Consider the following 18498-nt stretch of genomic DNA (forward strand, 5'->3'; position numbering starts at 1 on the left):
CCCTGTATCTTATCAATATGTGTGTAACACCATGAGTGTGTCATTACAAATGCATTGTCACTAATAAAGTTTTGCCTAAATAAGCCCGTTAGTCTGTTTTACATTGTTATGTCGGGTCCTTAAATAGCTGATTTTGCGGCATGAGCTTTTTTCATTGTTACAGGCCGTACGGTGACCTATACTTGGTAAAGTCTGTGTCATTTTGGTCGTTTGTGGAGATTAGTCTCATCGGTAATCATACCACATTTTTTTTATATTAATATTGATTGTACTGACTTTTATTTTAAACTTTTTCTTTACAAAAAAAATACACATATTGAGATACAAGTAAGCTGACACAGGGCTTTGTACAGTGATGTATATATTTCTATACAAATCATTGATAAACAATGACTCTTGGAACCAGGGGGAAGGGGGCGTGATCGTACATCTACCGAAACACGTGAACAGAAAATGGATTTAAATACATAAACAAGTCAATCTATGTTTATCTTTTAAAGAAAAAGAAGCTAATAAAAAGCATTTTTTGAATTTGTATTACTGTGTTAGAAAACCAAATTTATTAGGAATATTAACTTAAAATCTTACAATATTGGTAAATCGCAGCTACTGCAAAATATTGACAGTTCTTAATAAGGCTTAACCTACTTGTCTAAAATAAACTGAATTGACTGCTTATGTGATGATAGAATGATAGATACACATGAATTAAATACAAGTAGTCCTCCAACTCGATTGACAGTTTTCTGAGGGTAATAATCTGTCTTATCACTCTCTCAACTATTTTTGTTTTAATTTATCAGTTACTCTTCCTGTCGATATTGCAGACTTGTATTCCATATCATGATTTTCTTGATAGAGGGTTGCTGCTCCCATTCAAGCTTTAAAACTAAGGGTTCCAAATTAAAACAATCATTCCTCCGTAGATTTTAATGACGCCATCAGGAGTTGGTAAACCGTTATGGGAAAGTTTTATAGATGAATGCATATATGTGTTCCAAATGTGGAAACTACATGTTCCAGTCTTGTATTACAACTCCAGTTTCCGATGCATGCAAAAATTGGAGGAAATCAAAATAATGCATTTTTTCTGATTTTTTTCTGAACTAATTTTTTTCTGTTTGATTAAAGGTTAATGCTGCATGCATTGAAACATATTAATAGACTTTAAAAAAAATCTTGCATCTTTTGGAGATATCAATAAAGGAAAGTGGAAGGATATCATATTAAAAAGAAGATGTGGTATCATTGCCAATGAGTCAACTATCCACAAAAGACCAAAATGACACAAACATTAACAACTATAGGTCACCGTACGGCCTTCAACAATGAGGAAAGCCCAAATCACATAGTCAGCTATAAAAGGCCCCGATAAGTAAATGTATAACAATTCTAACGAAAAAACTAACGGCTTTATTCATGTAAAAAAAGTGAACGAAAAACAAATATGTAACACATAAACAAACGACAACCACTGAATTACAGGCTCTTGACTTAGGACAAGCATACATAAATAATGTGGCGGGGTTAAACATGTTAGCGGGATCCCAACCCTCCTTTAACCTGGGACAGTGGTAGAACAGTTCAACATAAGAACGAACTATGTTTACTGGAAGTGGTGCGGCCTAGTAAAAATAGCAAAAAGAAAGTAGAAAAAATGTTTTGACTTCAGGATTACGTAAATTTTTATTATTCTTGGCATGACCCCCTTTTTTCGATTAAATCACAATTTCACATTAGTACATACATGATATGAACATGACATTATTTTTCTGTCTATGTACCATGTTTAATTTTTTTATTCTTAAAAATCAGCTGTTTTGCATGTAAGCCTATGGAGCAGGCACTTACAAGACTGCAACCTTTAATCCCTTCCTCTGCTTCCCGGTTTGTACTGACATGAACAACACAATATGTAAATCAAACGGAACAAAATCTGCTGAAATGATATGTTTCATTCATTCTTGTAGCTATCACATTGCGCTTTCAAGTAATAATAAGATCATCTTTTAAATTGAAATACTGATATAATGTGTCTCAAATTGATGACCGAGACATGACCATAATTATCGCCCAAATAGTCAGATATTCAAATGCCATTGATACATGTATAACTAACGAAAAGTATAATAAATATTTGATTAATTTGAATTATATATGACTTCGGATTTTTTTTCATAAAGTTATTTTTTTATTTGTCGTCGACTGCATGTTGTTGAATGATCGAAACTGGAAATTTCAGACACAGTTTACATTAATACAAGTAGTTATTACTACTATTTGTTTTTGAATATCCAAACATTTGTTCTGTATTAATACATTCAAATCACTTTTAGAAATCAAATTCAAGATAGGCTTTAGGTAATTCCTCATTCGAAAATTATTCGTATAGTGGTATCTTCATTTACATAGAATAGAGATTTTTTACATTTGTTTATGGACTGTTACGTCCGTGTGTATCACTAGCATCACTTCCAGTAAAGGGTTCGATAAGGATTTTAGTTAAAGTATACCTATTCTCTTAGGACACGTAAGCTCTATGATCGAGGATGGCGTGAGTTAATGAGGTACGAAATCACAAAACAAGAAAATTATTGAAATGATTTTTTATTTTATACATTAATTTACAATATTGTGATAAAATTTCGTTTTTTAAAATAAATTTAAAAAATTGAAGTCCCACGCTTTCTTTGAAATTAAATTGAATTATGCCATTATGGTGTAATGTGTAAGGTGTTCAATGCAAAAATAGAGGTGTATGGTGTAATGACACAGGTTGTAAAGTGTAATGATGTATGGTGAATGGTATAATGGTGTTTGGCGTTATGGGGAAGTTTACACCATTTTTATATATCTATATGTTTAATCCGTACTTTCCGGAACCATTGTATTGTATTAACCATGATTGTTGTGATGATTACATGTATCAGCCTATTTTGGCATTTGAATGAAAGGTAAAGGATGATTATATGAAAGCTCTTTGTTTTATTTACAATATATATATGCTTGTCTTCAGTCCCCCAAACTTAAGTCAATTATATCACACCAAGGACTGTAATACTACTTAATGTAGTGTGATCAGCAGAGAATAGTTTATGAATGGGATAAATTTGAATAACTTTAAAACGTCAACTTTTAAATCTAAATTCGCCTTAAGATATAAAACGATTTATCTTCAAAAACGTTTATATGTATGCCGAATCGAGATCTGAATATATAAAGTATGAAAGGGAATAATTACCCTATTAAATATCTTTCCGAAAGTCATCGCTGTTATTTTCGTTTTAGATATCGGATTAGTATTCTAACGATAGTATATAAAAGTCACAGCTTTAATGTATAGGTTTTAATCATTTCGCTCTTGGAGGTGAAACGCTTTACAATATGTATTTATTTTGTCAGGCGTAGCGGCACACATTGTCACCAAAAACAATACTAAATGATTTACATTTGTTTATGTCTGTCATTTGGGTAATTGTGAAGAGTGGTTTCATTGACAATCGAACCCCATCTTTAATTGTGTATTTTTGGATAGAGTTAGCAATTTATAAGGCCCTGTTTGGTGATATAGCTTCTCCGTCAATACAGACAGGATTTATTAAATACATTTTTTTCTTTCAATTCTTTGTTTATCAATTTAGAAATGTCTAAGAACGTAGGTACAACACTCAACTAAGCAAAGGGGATGAGATTGGGAACTTTGAATTCAGAAATTATTACATGCAATTGTAATTGCGATTATGTCTGTCATTTTAGACTTGTATGTGATTTTATTTTTCACATACTGTTTCATTTATATAAAATATTTCCAAATGCCAGTTTGAATTATTGCGTAATTGACAATAATAAAAACCTCACTTAAATTTCTGAATTATCATTTTTTTATTGGAAGATCTGGTATGCAAATCAACGAGAAAGCATAATCGCACAAAATAAAGGCGATGTTCAATTCTTGTAAACCTATTTAAAAACTGAGACAAATCAAAATGATGATGACTATGATGCTAGGTTTGCTCTGATATTTGTATGATACACAAGCTTCAAAAACAATTCAATTGTAGCTATTCATAACCAGAGTTCAATACAGCATATAACTATATACCATAAAATGCCAATCAAAAGATATAGTTCATTGTTCGATGGTTGTATAGCATTGTTGCTGCTTCACGTATATGTCCAATTATGAAAATGATCCAGCAGTGTGCAGATTTTTCGTATGTCAATGGTTCAATCAACCATTTTCTACATTAGAAAATACCTGTACCAAGTCAGGAATATGACAGTTGTTATCCATTCGTTTGATGTGTTTGAACTTTTGATTTTGCCTTTTGATAGTTTATTTTCCTTTTTGAATTTTCCTCGGAGTTCAGTATTTTTGTGTTTTTACTTTTTGAATTGAAATAATTTGGTTTAAATAATGTCGTCTGCGCAAAACTTTCTATTTTCAAAATTATAAAGAAAGGCAAACAAAAACAAAAGATCAGGGCCAAACAAATGAAGTTAACATCAACTATAGTTTGTTTTTGTTTATTTCGAAGCGAATAAATTATAATTAGTGCCATCTCTTATTTCAATTTGTAAAAAATAAAATAAAGAAAATGGGGTAAGATTGCTTATGACACATCTCTTCACAAGACACCAATAAACGATGCCCATGTTGCAGTCAGCTATAGAAAGGCCTTATTGAACATGATATTAAGGTGGTACCCAACATTTTAACTAAAATTAATTTGGCTCGTTTAATTTTCTTGAAATTTTGGCAAAGTATTAACTTTGACCCTTTAACAAAAATATAAAAATTTGAAAAAATTTGAAACAACAGTTTTATCAGAAAAAATACACTGGTTATATAGCAGTTTGACAAACACTTATTTTGATCATTGAGAAGCTTAATATTCCCTTAACAACACAACATAATTAAAACGTTTAGCTGATTTTACAGAGTTATCTCCCTGTAGTGTTAGGTACCACCTTAAGGGGTGTTGACCGTTAACAAGTTGTTTGTCTCAACCGGTTGTTGGTTGACAATGTATGATTAAATGTAGTAATTCGAAAAAAACTAAGATGTACGAGATATTGATAAAAAAATGTATCGAACCAAATATTTCAATGGTGTTGTCGATGTTAAAAAGGAAGGAGGAAACAAGAAATGTGCATGTGCCAACGATGTAGTCTTGTCAATAGGTGTTCAATAATATTTTTTTCAGGGTGATTAAGTAAATGGTTAATTAGTAAAAAAGTTTAAAGGTTTTGTCACAAATATGTCTAAAGTCAAGACTGATTAAGACATTTAAAAGTACAGTCCAATTGAGAACAATAACACCGAAATGATGTAACAGTAAATATGAGGCGAAAACAATACTAATGTGACATTCAGGCTCACAAGTCGAAAACTAACTTACCACGCAATGGCAAAAAAAACCCCGAAAAACGACAAAACTCAAGCAATAGTGTACAAATACACAGCATTGAAACCTAAAGACTAAGCATCATGAACCCACCAAAAACCAGAATGATTTCAAGTATTGCAAAGTGGTTAATCGATCCTGCTTCACATAATGCACTGTGGTGTAAGTTTGAAAATTTAAAGAACGCATTTATGCCTTTCAAATACAAATCATATGACAAATTTGAATCAATTTATTTATGTCTATAGGTAACAACATTTTGAGGCCCTCGTCACTTGGAGATACACTTACTATCATAATTGTTCATATTAAACGTAGCAATATATATACAGGTTTGTAAAACACTATAAAATAATAATAATTTCATATGATCATATTATTTAACTTGATAAGCATCAAACATTTATAAAAGCATACAATCTGATATCATGAGCAAACGTCAACGAGCATATGGGAATTCCGAGAAAGTGGCTGTTTCAATCGGCGGAGGACATTTTAGCCAAAAATATCGGACGTTTTAGCGCCAAAGTAGTGCCTGATTTTTAACCCATTTTAGCGAAAATTGAAATTGTCAATGCCCATTTTATCAATATATTTTTAACCCATTATAATATACACAAATGCATAATATAGAAAAAAAAACTTTCAACACCCACAGCAGCACAATATAAAATATATGATGTCCATTACAATACAGCACTAAATGTCTACAAGATTTAATCAAATGTTAAAAGTTCGTTCTAGCCTGGAATTTATTTCCTAGAGAACGTATGTAATGGGTTCTGGATAAACCCAATGTACAATACTGTTGAATTACGTTAGGAACTGTTCTTTCTCTTTATCTTGTCTATATTTTGGTGCACATTCGTCTATGCTTCGTATTTTTATATATGGTGTTGTTTGCAATTTGATGATAGATTCAAGAGAAACGCTAATGTCTGGGTGACAACTATATAACATTGCTCATTACAATGGGCAACGAACGGCTCTGAACTCTTATTTGTTCGTTTGAATTACTATGAACTTCCGCCCAAAGCTTAGTGAGTATTATTCAACCACGTTTTCGCTAAAAATGGGCTATCAAAAATACAGTTGAACGGATTTATCCGGCGTAAAAATGGGCTCTAATGTTGGCGCTCAAATGTCCGCTAATAGTTCAAAAAATTTCGCTCAAATGTCCTACGCCCGTTGCAATTGGTGGCTACACGTTTGTCTCATCGAAAGATAAGTGTTTGAAATACATTGTAAGCGTGTGACTTTTGTATATAAAACGAGATCGGACCCGGAGAAACTATCTCGGAACTTTTGTATTATCGTAAGTGTAGTGTCTCGATAAATAAATAAATAAAATGCGCAAAAACAATGAAATATAAATGAATTGTTCATTTATACTTCCGGAAGTTTGAATTGTTTTGTGCATCCTAACTTTCGGAAATATTTAATCTCTACATTCGTAAATCATACATTGATTCTTGCTCTTAGTTTATGACACGTCGACAATGTCTATTTCACTGAATAAATTATTTATGTTTTATTTGAATAACAATGTACAAATGTACTATAATTGATAAATTTGCACGAAACGAAATGTTTTCAATTTTCAGTTTAGTCACACAGCGTAATTTACGCTAGTTCAATCTTATTAAAATAAGTTCTCATCACTTGCTCCTCGATTTTTTTTTATGTCGCCGTGAAATGAATACCCTATCAGTTTCAGTGTTCAATGACTACCTCCTGGTATGTGTAAAAAAAGGACGAAAGATACCAGAGGAATATTTAAACTTATAAATCGAAAAAAAATCCTGACAACGCCATGGCTTAAAATGAAAAAGACAAAACAGACAAACACTAGTACACATGACACAACATAGAAAACTAAAGAACAAGCAATGATCTCATGTGCTCCGGAAGTTTAGGCAGATACTGCTCCTGATGTGTCACCAGTCGATGTAAATGGCGTCTGTGTTTAAATCATGATCATATTTGACAGTACAAAACTGGGTTTACACTAAGCTTGAATATGTCCGTCAAAGCAGGGTTTGCAGAAGATATATTGTCTTTATTTCGCTGTCTTTTAAATAATGTCAGAGAAGTTATGATGTTAATAAATGACAATAAGAATCGTTTTCACTCATTAAAACTTACTCCTAATAATATCAAAATTAAAATAAAACAAATACATAATAAAAAAAGACGATGTGGTATGATTGCCAATGATACAACTCTTCACAAGAGACTAAATTACACGGAAATTAACAACGATAGGTCACAATACGACTTTTATCAATGAGCAAATTCCATATTGCATAGTCACCTATATTCATGTATGTGCCTGTCCCAAGTCAGGAGCTCTAATTCAGTGGTTTGTTTATGTGTTACATATTTGTTTTTTTGCTCATTTATTTTTTAATATATAAATATGGCTATTAGTTTTCTCGTTTGAATTGATGTAACATTTTCATATCGGGGCTTTTTATGGCTGACTATGCGGTATGGGCTATGCTCATTGTTGAAGGCAGTACAGTGACCTATAGTTGTTAATGTCATTTTGGTCTCTTGTGGACAGTTGTCTCGTTGACAATCATACCTCATCTTCTTATTTTTATATATAAAAGGTTCACGAGTTTGATCTTTCTAAAGAATTTATGGACTGCTTCGCTCTATCCTAATTTAATATTATATATTATATGCATGTGGTTGTTGCTTTAGTATAGGAAAAGTGGTATTTTAAGATATTGATATAAAATGGATGTACTTTAAGAGTGTGCATTATATATACCCATGCTTCCCCAACAAAAAAACTAAAGTACTTGTTGAAAATTAAAAAAAAAATACACATAGACATAACTCTTGCGGCGTGCCTTTCTGGAGGTGTGCTTAGATTGTCAGAAGTTATAAAATACAGATATTGCATTTTTGTAGACATTTTATAAGAACATTGTTTAGTAAAGCAAATCGTGTTTACTGCAGGATAACAAAGCAAATACACACCTTTCAATATTTGGTATTTCAATATTGTATTTATCTGCGAAATATAGGCATAATAAAACAAACATGAAATAATGACAGTTGATCGGAACTGAAATACATATAGTTAATTTTTAGCATTTGATTCTTATCTTGGACGAGAAAAAAGTCCGTGATTCTTTATCTCACTTAAGTCAATAGCTGTGGCTGTATCTCAGCCGCATCATAATACAACCAATCAGAATCTATATGTGACAAGTATTTAATTTAAATAAATCAAAAATGGCGTTTATTTTGACGGAAACTAATAGCTGATAGGGGTAATTTCAGTAAGAAAAATCCATTGACTTTAATGCTAATCTATGTCTTGAATTAAGTTTATACCTGATTTACCTTTAGAAATTAGGAGCTTTTATATACCATTCATGCAAGTACAAATACAGCCCTATATTTTGCAATAATAAAACATACGGTCATGGGGCATTTTTAGGCATTCACATGACCTTGTTTACAAACAATGTAGATTCGTACTTAATTCCTTACTGACCACCCTTTTCCCCCCTGTATTTAACAAATAGTACATTTAGCATTTTTTTAGCTTTACTTTTGATCCATCTTTAATTTTTTTTAATTAAAAACAGTATCTGCTATCAGTAGAACACAGGTTTTTTTTTACAGAAAGATCTCCCCAAATGGGCGGACCCTGGTTACGTATATCTATTTACTGAATTTATTCCTATAGCTCCGCACCGTAATTCGAAGCAATAACCTGGTAAATTAACCACATCTGGTGCACAATTCGACAACTTATGTCACTTCAGTGATGCTCGAGGTTTGTTATAACTATTTGAGAATCTAAAACATGTACAATCGCTACTCTCTCTCTCTCTTATTGGTTTGACGTCACTATTTACAAAACTGTTGGTAAATGTTTTACAGATTTGAACAAGCACTACGACGTTTTGATCGAACTGTTACCCTGCCTTATATCGACACCACAATGGACAACAGTTTAACTAATCCATGGATGTCCAATTTATGGTCTGCTGAGGGTATTGGTAATATTGACGGGGGCCAGGTTAGGGTGGGACCATTTGCGAACTGGCGATATCAAACACAGGACCGACGGTATGTCCCTCTCACAAGAAATGGCGGATCAGGAAGAGACTACTTTCCGGCAGATTGTTACAGAAACATAATACGTGAAAGCAGAAACTCTAGAATATTGGAACCATTGGCTGCTACTAATCGTAACTTAGAGGCGTGTCATAATTATGCACACGCCACTATTGGTGGCACGATGAACGATATTGATGTTTCTCCAAATGACCCGGTGTTTTACTTGCATCACTGCTATGTAGACAAAGTGTGGCAAGATTTCAGAGACAATTCAAAATCTGTTATAGGTAAGTTTAATTGGAGACAATCATAAGTTAAAATGAACTTCAGGTTAACTTAAAAAAAAAGCTAAACAATCAAGTATGTAAAAAGTGCGTTATTGAATGTATAGTCAGAGGTTCTGTATAAATTCCAATAAAAGATAAAACATCGGGAAAAGGAACAATAGTTGAATTTGAATTTATTATATAGGTACGTCTAAATGATACACTTTATAGGTACGCCTAATAATTCAGTTCCAACTTTTCTAAGATTTTCATTTATTATCTGGTAGACTGATCGATGGGATGGATCACAACGGATATGTTTTCCCTGTCTCGTCCCCTTTTTTAGTGTTGCATCATCGAAGGCTATTTTTTAAAAGACTGTTATAAATCGAAAGTATGTTAATAAAGAAACTAAAAAAGTCGAAAAAATGGAGGGTCCGTGTGCTTGTTTTCGTTGAAAATTTGGCGGGAAATAATTCTCTCTAGATTTTTCTTTCACTTAACATTGGCACCGTCTTTGTTTAGAAAACTAAGAAGAAATAACAAGGATTTCATATGATTTTGAAAATGGTTTTCTAAATAATATATAATAAAAATATGAAAAAAAGAAGGGGTTTGTGGGCACTTTTTTGTAATGTTTATGCATGGATAAAACCAGAGGAATCCGAAAATCTGGCAAAAATTCAAAAGGTAAAGGAGCAATCATCCTTGAGTCTTAAACATTAATGTGTGTTATGTGATGTTTGTGTTTGCAAACCAAGATTTTTATGATGAAAACATTTATTTGTTTTAAGACTTATTCGAAATCATTCTTAGCCAATATTGTGTTGGTCTTTAGGGAGTTGGCTTCTCAGTTTCAGAATAATTAACTTTTCAAATTTTTACTTATGGCTTATAATTTAACATGAAAAAGATTTATAAATAGAAAAATGGGTGTTGATGGGCAAACAAATTTAAGGCATTCAAATTGAGAAAACCAGAGGATTCCTCAAATCTGACAAAAAAATCCAAAACAAGAAAAACAAACATCCGTTACATAGACACATACCATTTGTCGTATATCTTGATAATAATTCACGCTCAATTTCATAAATACATCTATATTTCAGGTGATGATTTCGAATTTGATTATCCAATTACATCTGATGTATTCCATCGGCCAAACCGAGCAATGGGTAATTTAAATGAATTTACAAATATCATGGGGTATCTCAAAATTTTCGATGAAAGAATAACCCGTTATGCGCCATCTCCTGGAGAAATCACGTGCACACGTAACTCTGACTGTCAAAGTCCTCAATTTTTGAGATGCTCATCTGGACGTTGTATTCCAATTTTGCGTAGTTCGTCATCACCATTTGGGAGAAGAAAAAAACGTGACGTAGAGTACGAAGATGACGAGTATAAATCTGTTATGGACAGTTCATATCAGAACAGTTTTGTGATTGATGGAGAAGCTGATGTAAGTCAATGGGCCTTCATTCCAGTCACTTTGATGTATATCAGACCGATGGGCCAACATTTTGATTGCAATCCTGTACGAAATGGTAGTATAGATGACAACGATGATATCTATTCTAACGACAAATCCTCACAATTATGGGATTATTTTAAACCAGGAGTAGACAAAAGACGGGTTTCCGATTCTCAATCTGGAGCAACCAAGTTTTTCGTACAATCCGATGGTATATCGTACAAAGGTAGATACATAGACTATGGTATCATTGATACACGGCAGATGGTATACGAAACAGTCGCTTATGTTGGTGTAAAAAATCCTCGAAGTGGATCTGCAACATCTTATGTGAGTGTTTATGATCTTCACGGCCATGTCTGTCAGCCACGGTGTATAGACAGATCGTCCAAAACACTTTTTTATAAAAAGTGTTCCGGCGTTATCAAATTGACGAAAGAAGAACCCCTGATGTATGGTGACGACATTGCCGAAGCAGTCAGGTACAGATATACGTACAACTTTGACGGAAACACGCCTACAAGTAATTATCGAGATATATTTCTTCAATTCGTTTGTGAGTATGGAGCCGAGTATCCATGGAAATACTGTAGTAGTGTTTAAATTTATCTACATGTAAATTGTAAAAAAGAAATATCAATAAATGAAAATAACAATAGTTTCTTGCTTCTGAAGCTTCTTTCTGGATTAACCTTCACCAGGAAATTTCTAACCTAAACATTCAAAGTAAGTGGTGTGTAATTATTACGTAAAAACGTAACTAGTTAGATAATGAACGAAACCTGGATAATAGTCAAATAAGTCATAAATTTACTATCGCTTTGGTAGCTGGAAACAATTGATCAGTGTTAGATAAATGAAAGTCAAACCGAAATCTTTTGATGTGTTACCCCCGGTTTTAGTTTGTAACCGGGATTTTTTTTCTCAATCGATTGAGGACTTTCGAACTTTAGTGTTACAAGGTGAATAAAATCAATGAATACAGCTAGAACTCTCAACAATGATACTATTATTATATAACAGAATGCAGTATATTTTAGATATCGATATTGTCATATGTTTTAGGACACAGAAACCCTTTCATCTTTTAAAAAAGGGACGACATTAATTTAAGTACAATAATATTCTAAGAAACTAGTGTTATGTTTCATCAAAATATGTCAAGTAGATATAAGAAGATGTGATAAGAGTGTCATTGATATAACACTCCATGCAGTTCCAATTAGTAAAAATTAAACCATAATGATTTTATACACGGCCTTCAATACGAAGCATTGGCTCACACTGAATAGCAAGATATAAAAGGACACCAAAATGACTAGACAAGTGCAAAACCATCAAACATAAAACGAAAGGTCTAATCGACTAGAAAAACATGAAACAAAAAACTCTAAGGAACCACATCAACAAACGACAACCACTGAGCATCAGATACTTGACATAGGACAGGTACAAACACATGTAACGGGTTTAATCGTTTTAAACAGGTGCCAACCTTCCCATTTACCCAAATTAGTGGTTTAATATTGCTGTACAGTAAAAACACCCTAAAACATCAATTGAAATGGCTTTAATTAATGATCTTTTTCTTTAACTGTTTATTGTTTAATGTCTGTGTCATTTTGGTCTTTTGTGGATAGTTGTTTCATTGGCAATCATACCACATCTTCTTTTTTATATTGCTAACCCAAACAAACCACATATTAACAAAAACAAGTAAACATACCATGAACGAATAAATTTGATCTACGACTCAATATAAATGTAAGGGAATTAAAAACAAAGGAGGGAGAGGTAAAAAAATATCAGAAAGATAATTATATCCTTGGAAAATGGCGTTTAATGAATAAAAGTACACATGTGAATATAATCATTTTGTTGTAAAAAGTACATAAAATAAGGCTATACTTTTACTTATAAAATAAATGAATTTGTTAATAGTATAATTTTTCGTGATAAAATATGAAACTTTAAAATTTTAGCACCCCCTCACTAGTGTTAAACCTATATTCTAAGTGGGAGTGCTCCGACACATAACTGACAACAAAACATTGCGTATTATATCAACAGATCAAATTAACACGAAAGTACGATCAGAGAGTTTGTAGTTTCTTAAAGCTTCTTAAAAGATAAGTCGTTAAAATGAGTAATTTATTCGTTAAATCGAATTACCAAGTATCAATATATAATTTTAATTTGTCAAAATAGCTATCTAGTAGGTGGCAATAAGAAGTTACCAATTTATTATGACGAATTACTAAGTCGTTATTACTAGTTACATTGTCGTGTTAACGATTTCAAATTAACTAAATGATGACACTAACCGTATTTTCACACAGTAACACGCGCGATACTTGCAGTGTAAAACGATATGCACAACATATATGCAAGGTATACGTTCACGAGAAGGCCTCTTGACAAAAACAAATCCGTTAGCTGGAATAACTCAACCTTCAATATAAAACAAATCCCTCTATACTATTACTAAACTACATTCCATAACAAAACATTCAAGTATTTTTCTTAATATTTGGTCTAAATATAAAGTCCAAAACAACTGACTCACGATTTGAATCTTTCATGAACTGAAATTTAATACGTGACTAATATATGCAAATCTATTCGTAACATGGTCTTCCTTTGCTCTGTGTGCAAGTTGGAAAAATAACTTACAACTAGTATCAATATTTACCTAGATTTTTTAATTCGTCATATTTCAGTAACAAGGTCATATATACATTAGACTTCTGATTTAGATATTAAATAATTTCATAAAATATTATAGGATTATTTTGGTGAGGTTCTTCTTGTCAGTATATGTTTTATCTGGAAAAGTTCAGGCAACATCTGAAAACTCGGTTATATATAATTCTCATATATCAAGATTTCATTAGAATATAAAACATTTTGTTTATTTCTTACAGTCATTTTCTTTGCCAGTGTTTATTGTGTTTTATAAATGTTGATAGATTTATGTTCTTTGTTTAAGACGAACAGTTCTTTTGTTTCATTAATGAAAGATAAAGCGGTCGGCCAATATATGCCATCGTCTCCTGACAAGACAATTTCATGTTTCTGTCCATCATTAGATATTCTATGTATGTTGTTTGATGCACATCCTGCTACATACACATCACCACGGTAATCTACAGCTACACCATCAGTATATTTCAGGTCATGACTGTTGTATATCTCAAGTTCTTTTCCGTCTGATGTTACTACGTATACTGTATAAGTGGTATAGTCAGTACAATAAACATCACCATCTTGATTGACACATATATTACAAGGAATAAATGTTGTATTTATTATTTTAAGAACCTTACCATTTATAAACTTATAGTTAGAGTGTGAGATTGATTTCTTATCCAGATCTTGTCCTTCACACAGGTGATTCCATAACACATTCCTTCAACTATAATTCTCCTACCAGGTTTCAATAATATCAGGTCGATGATCTGGATACCTTTATCACCAAGAGATACTACGGCGTGGGTTTTGTCATATAAGCATATATTGAATGGTTCATAATCCAAATTAATCACGCTTGAGTTCGAACCATCAAGTTTACAAACAATAAGTTGTTTGTTGAATGTTTTTTTTTAAGGCTATTATACTATCTTGACAGAGTAGTAACCTATCATCAGGAATAAAGCATCCTCTGTTGATACTAACTCCAGTGCCTAATTGCCTGGTGCGGAATGAATGTGTCAGTAATAACTTTCTTTCGTTCCTAACGAGAAATTGACCTTGATGATCAATATCTAGTAAAGGCATTTGGACTTGGACATTTTCTACCGTTATTGTACCTAAGTCTGGGACTAGTTTACTAATGTTCGACTCAGATTCTGACTGATTATATTATTAAAGTATCGAAACAGTATCTGTTTGGATTTCTCTGATTTCTTTTTCTTTCTGGTAAGTTTTGGCATCAAGACATTTTACTACCTGGAATAAATAGATTTCTGATGTGTGTTGCTTCAGTGATTTTAAATCACTTTTCCATGTAGCGAGCAAGTCAGAGCTGGATTTGATACTTGTTTTGCTGTGGGACACACTCTCTGTACAGTTTTTATAATTGTAGTCCATGTCTTTATGTATCTCTGTTTCTAGCCTATCTAAATGAGCAATAATGATCTGCTTGAGTTCCGACACCCATTTTTTTATTTTGTTTCGATTTTTTTCTAAATCTACAAGTGTTGTCTCATTTTGACTCACTATTTTCTCTGTAACTTGACATAGGTTGGAAAGCCTTCTCTCTAGATCAGACATAGCAGTGCCATCTATCACGCCTCTAGCAGCTTTTTCAATTGGAATGATAGACTTGCAATATTGATGTGATACCGGAACACATGAATCACAGATTTCCTTGTCATGTTGACAGCAATACAGTGAAATTACTTGATCTGGATGATTCTTGCAGTTATTGGACAAATTGAGAAATGAATAAGGGGGTTGTTGTACATCTTGCGTTGGGACTACCTTGTGAGGCGGGGACAATCTTTCGTGAGCGTTCGAACACGCCTTACATACAAGTTCATTGCAGTCACTGCACCAAGATATATCTGTAATGTCTTCATTATCGCACTGACAACCAGCGCATAGTTTACTGTCAGCCATTCTGTTAAAATAGATAAATGAAAAAGTGAATTTAGTCTCAAAATGTCGGTTTTAATGCAAAAACGATAGTTTTTGTAAAGTGTCTGTACATCTAAGGCTATATAGATTCTATGTATGCATTTCTGTCGACATTTGTATTGGTATGTGTATGAAAATGAATTTATTCGGTATATTGGAATGAAGTCATTGTAAGGCTAAATTTAACTATTTTAACGAAAAGAGATGTCAGAAACATCATATCTTTTTACCTCAAATACTAACATACCAGGTATCACCTTGTATATCAAACTTACAAATCACGTCTTGTTAAAAAAAGTCTGTTTGTTTACATTTTTGATCATATTCACTAAAAAAAAAGTGGTCAAGATCGAAAAACCACGATCAAATCACTCGAAAACCACGATCCTAGCCGGACGCTTTCCATATCGTGTTACTGAGCAATTGTTATGACATAAACAAAGTAATACATATTATACTTGCTATAATTATTACAAGAAGATAAATCTGTAAGATGTGTTCACGAGATGTTCCATTAACACACAAAACAGGAAAAAAACCCGGTCTACCCAAAAAACATAAACAACAAGAGACAAATAGAAGGGACATAAGTCAAACTTCAACATTACAATTTTACAATAACAAAATTTAAATATAACAGGATCAAACGATTAAATGGAAATATTCACACATTTAACATGCTTCTCAAAAAATCTAAAAACATTAAGATGATATATGACTTACAACGTGGTTCTTGACCTAAAACAGGTACGCACAAAGGTGGCCGGTTGAACTAAATTCATAAATTTGCAAACCTTCTCATTGTGCATGCAATAAATCGCTACTAATTGTGTCTCTTTAAATTGTTTTCCCAATTGAATCAAATACATATATTTTATAATTCTGTTAAATTGATTTAATTACATTGAATTGAATCATTGTAATGGAACTTTAAACAAGAAGTATAAAAATGGTAGATTTAACATTGCATATCAGTACCTGCTAGTATTCCTTTAATTTAAATATCATTGTTATTTGATTAGTTTCTTTTGTAATTTATTCTGGCATCGGACGGAGACTTCTTGTCAACAGATTTTAAATGTGCATATTGTTCCTATTTTGGCTTAAGGTATAGAGGGAAGGTTGAAATATAAAAAAAAACATATTTCACGTACCCTGCTGCATTTTTGCAACATGGTTTATAAGTAGTGTATAACTTTTTTTATCTTAGTTTCTTTTATATATTTCCGAGTTTTCATTAAACTAGATATTATTTTGTATAGGGAACAGCTAAGGCTCGTCTCTGGGTGCAGGGTTGTCTTGCTGTATTGTGTACCCGTATGTTGCATTCGGCTGTGTTCTGCTCTTTAGTCGGGTTGTTGTCTCTTTGACATAATTTCCATTCTTAATTTTATAAAACCTGATTCAACCCACCATTATCTTTACAAGATTGTTGTACCAAATCAAGAATATGTTTGTTTTCTATTCGTTCCGTAATTTTCTTTTCAGCAGTAAAGACAGAACTTTTTTTTAATGAAAAACAAACTGAACATAATCTATTTGCAGAAAACCATAGTAGGTAAATTGTCATTTTTAACGACTGTTCAAGTATCAATAAACTCATCAAAGATACCAGGATTTGAATCTATATTTACACTAGACGCGCGTTTCGTTTCAAAAGACCAATCAATGACGCTCAAAAGATATAATACTCCGATAGTATGTTTCTAGTAAGTTGTGGCACATACAGTACATATCGAAGCGAGTACACAATTCGCGATAGTGTGGAAGTGGTGTATATCCTAGTCGTCTTTCCTCATAGCTCTCCCGAATTATTCTTTGTCTGATAAGAATATACTTCTGATTATGACATACCGATAACTGACCAGGTCTTCTTAAGTTAATATCTTCGAAATTCCCCCTATCTGGCTTCTCTACGTTAATTTAACAGTTTGATGTATTATGTTTTAAGTCAGCATTTTCTATCAATTACTATCAGCTGAAGCCATGTTTACTAATTTATCAATTCAACGAGAATTCCTGGGGAACATTTATAAATTTTTTTGTTTTAATATTTAGTCTTCGTATACTGTCCAAAGTACTGACTCACATTTTTTATATTGCATGAACTGATATGAAATAAGAGACCGAAATATACATACCCATTTGCTTCAGTGCTCTTCTCTTGATCAGTGTGCAAGTTTGAAAATTTACCTATAACTGGTACAACAAGCCTATCCATATATTTTTCTAGATATTCTATAAAGTGAAAAAGTATATTCATTAGATTGGCAATGCTTTCTCAAGGATCAAATGATGTTTGTATTGTATTTAGATCTTTACCATAATTTATATTCATAAAGCATTGTAATGGTTAGAACTTCAAATTGATTTTTGCATAGATCTTATTCTTTACATTGGTGATTTCTCTACAGTTTCCTTCAACTTCAATTCACCTTCCAGGCTTCAATGATGTCAGGTCGATGAACTGATTTGAAACGAGAGACTGAAATATGAATACCCATTGACTTCAGTGCTCTTCTCTTACTGTGTGTGAAAGTTCGAAAAACTACTTACAGGTACATCAACAAGCCAAAAACCAATCAATACATTTTTCTAGATATTTTATTGAGTGAAAAGGTTCATT

At 32.4% G+C, this 18498-nt stretch overlaps 2 protein-coding genes across 2 annotated transcripts in view; one reads left to right on the top strand and one right to left on the bottom strand.

Annotated features, from left to right (window-relative positions):
- The window catches only part of LOC134694297 (tyrosinase-like protein 2), a 99905-nt gene extending 88068 nt beyond the window's left edge, over window positions 1-11837 (top strand). Inside the window, exons 5-6 of the mRNA XM_063555304.1 lie at window positions 9315-9781; window positions 10870-11837. Of these exons, the coding sequence (XP_063411374.1) occupies window positions 9315-9781; window positions 10870-11837 (1435 nt within the window). The remainder of the gene's footprint in view (window positions 1-9314; window positions 9782-10869) is intronic.
- Window positions 11838-15098: 3261 nt separating this feature from the next.
- On the bottom strand, window positions 15099-15854 carry LOC134694299 (E3 ubiquitin-protein ligase TRIM33-like). The gene has a single exon (XM_063555305.1). The coding sequence runs from the start codon at window positions 15852-15854 to the stop codon at window positions 15099-15101; it is 756 nt and encodes a 251-aa protein (XP_063411375.1).
- Window positions 15855-18498: the final 2644 nt, after the last annotated feature.

The sequence above is a fragment of the Mytilus trossulus genome, chromosome 13, assembly GCF_036588685.1.
Source record: "Mytilus trossulus isolate FHL-02 chromosome 13, PNRI_Mtr1.1.1.hap1, whole genome shotgun sequence".
NCBI classification, from domain to species: domain Eukaryota; kingdom Metazoa; phylum Mollusca; class Bivalvia; order Mytilida; family Mytilidae; genus Mytilus; species Mytilus trossulus.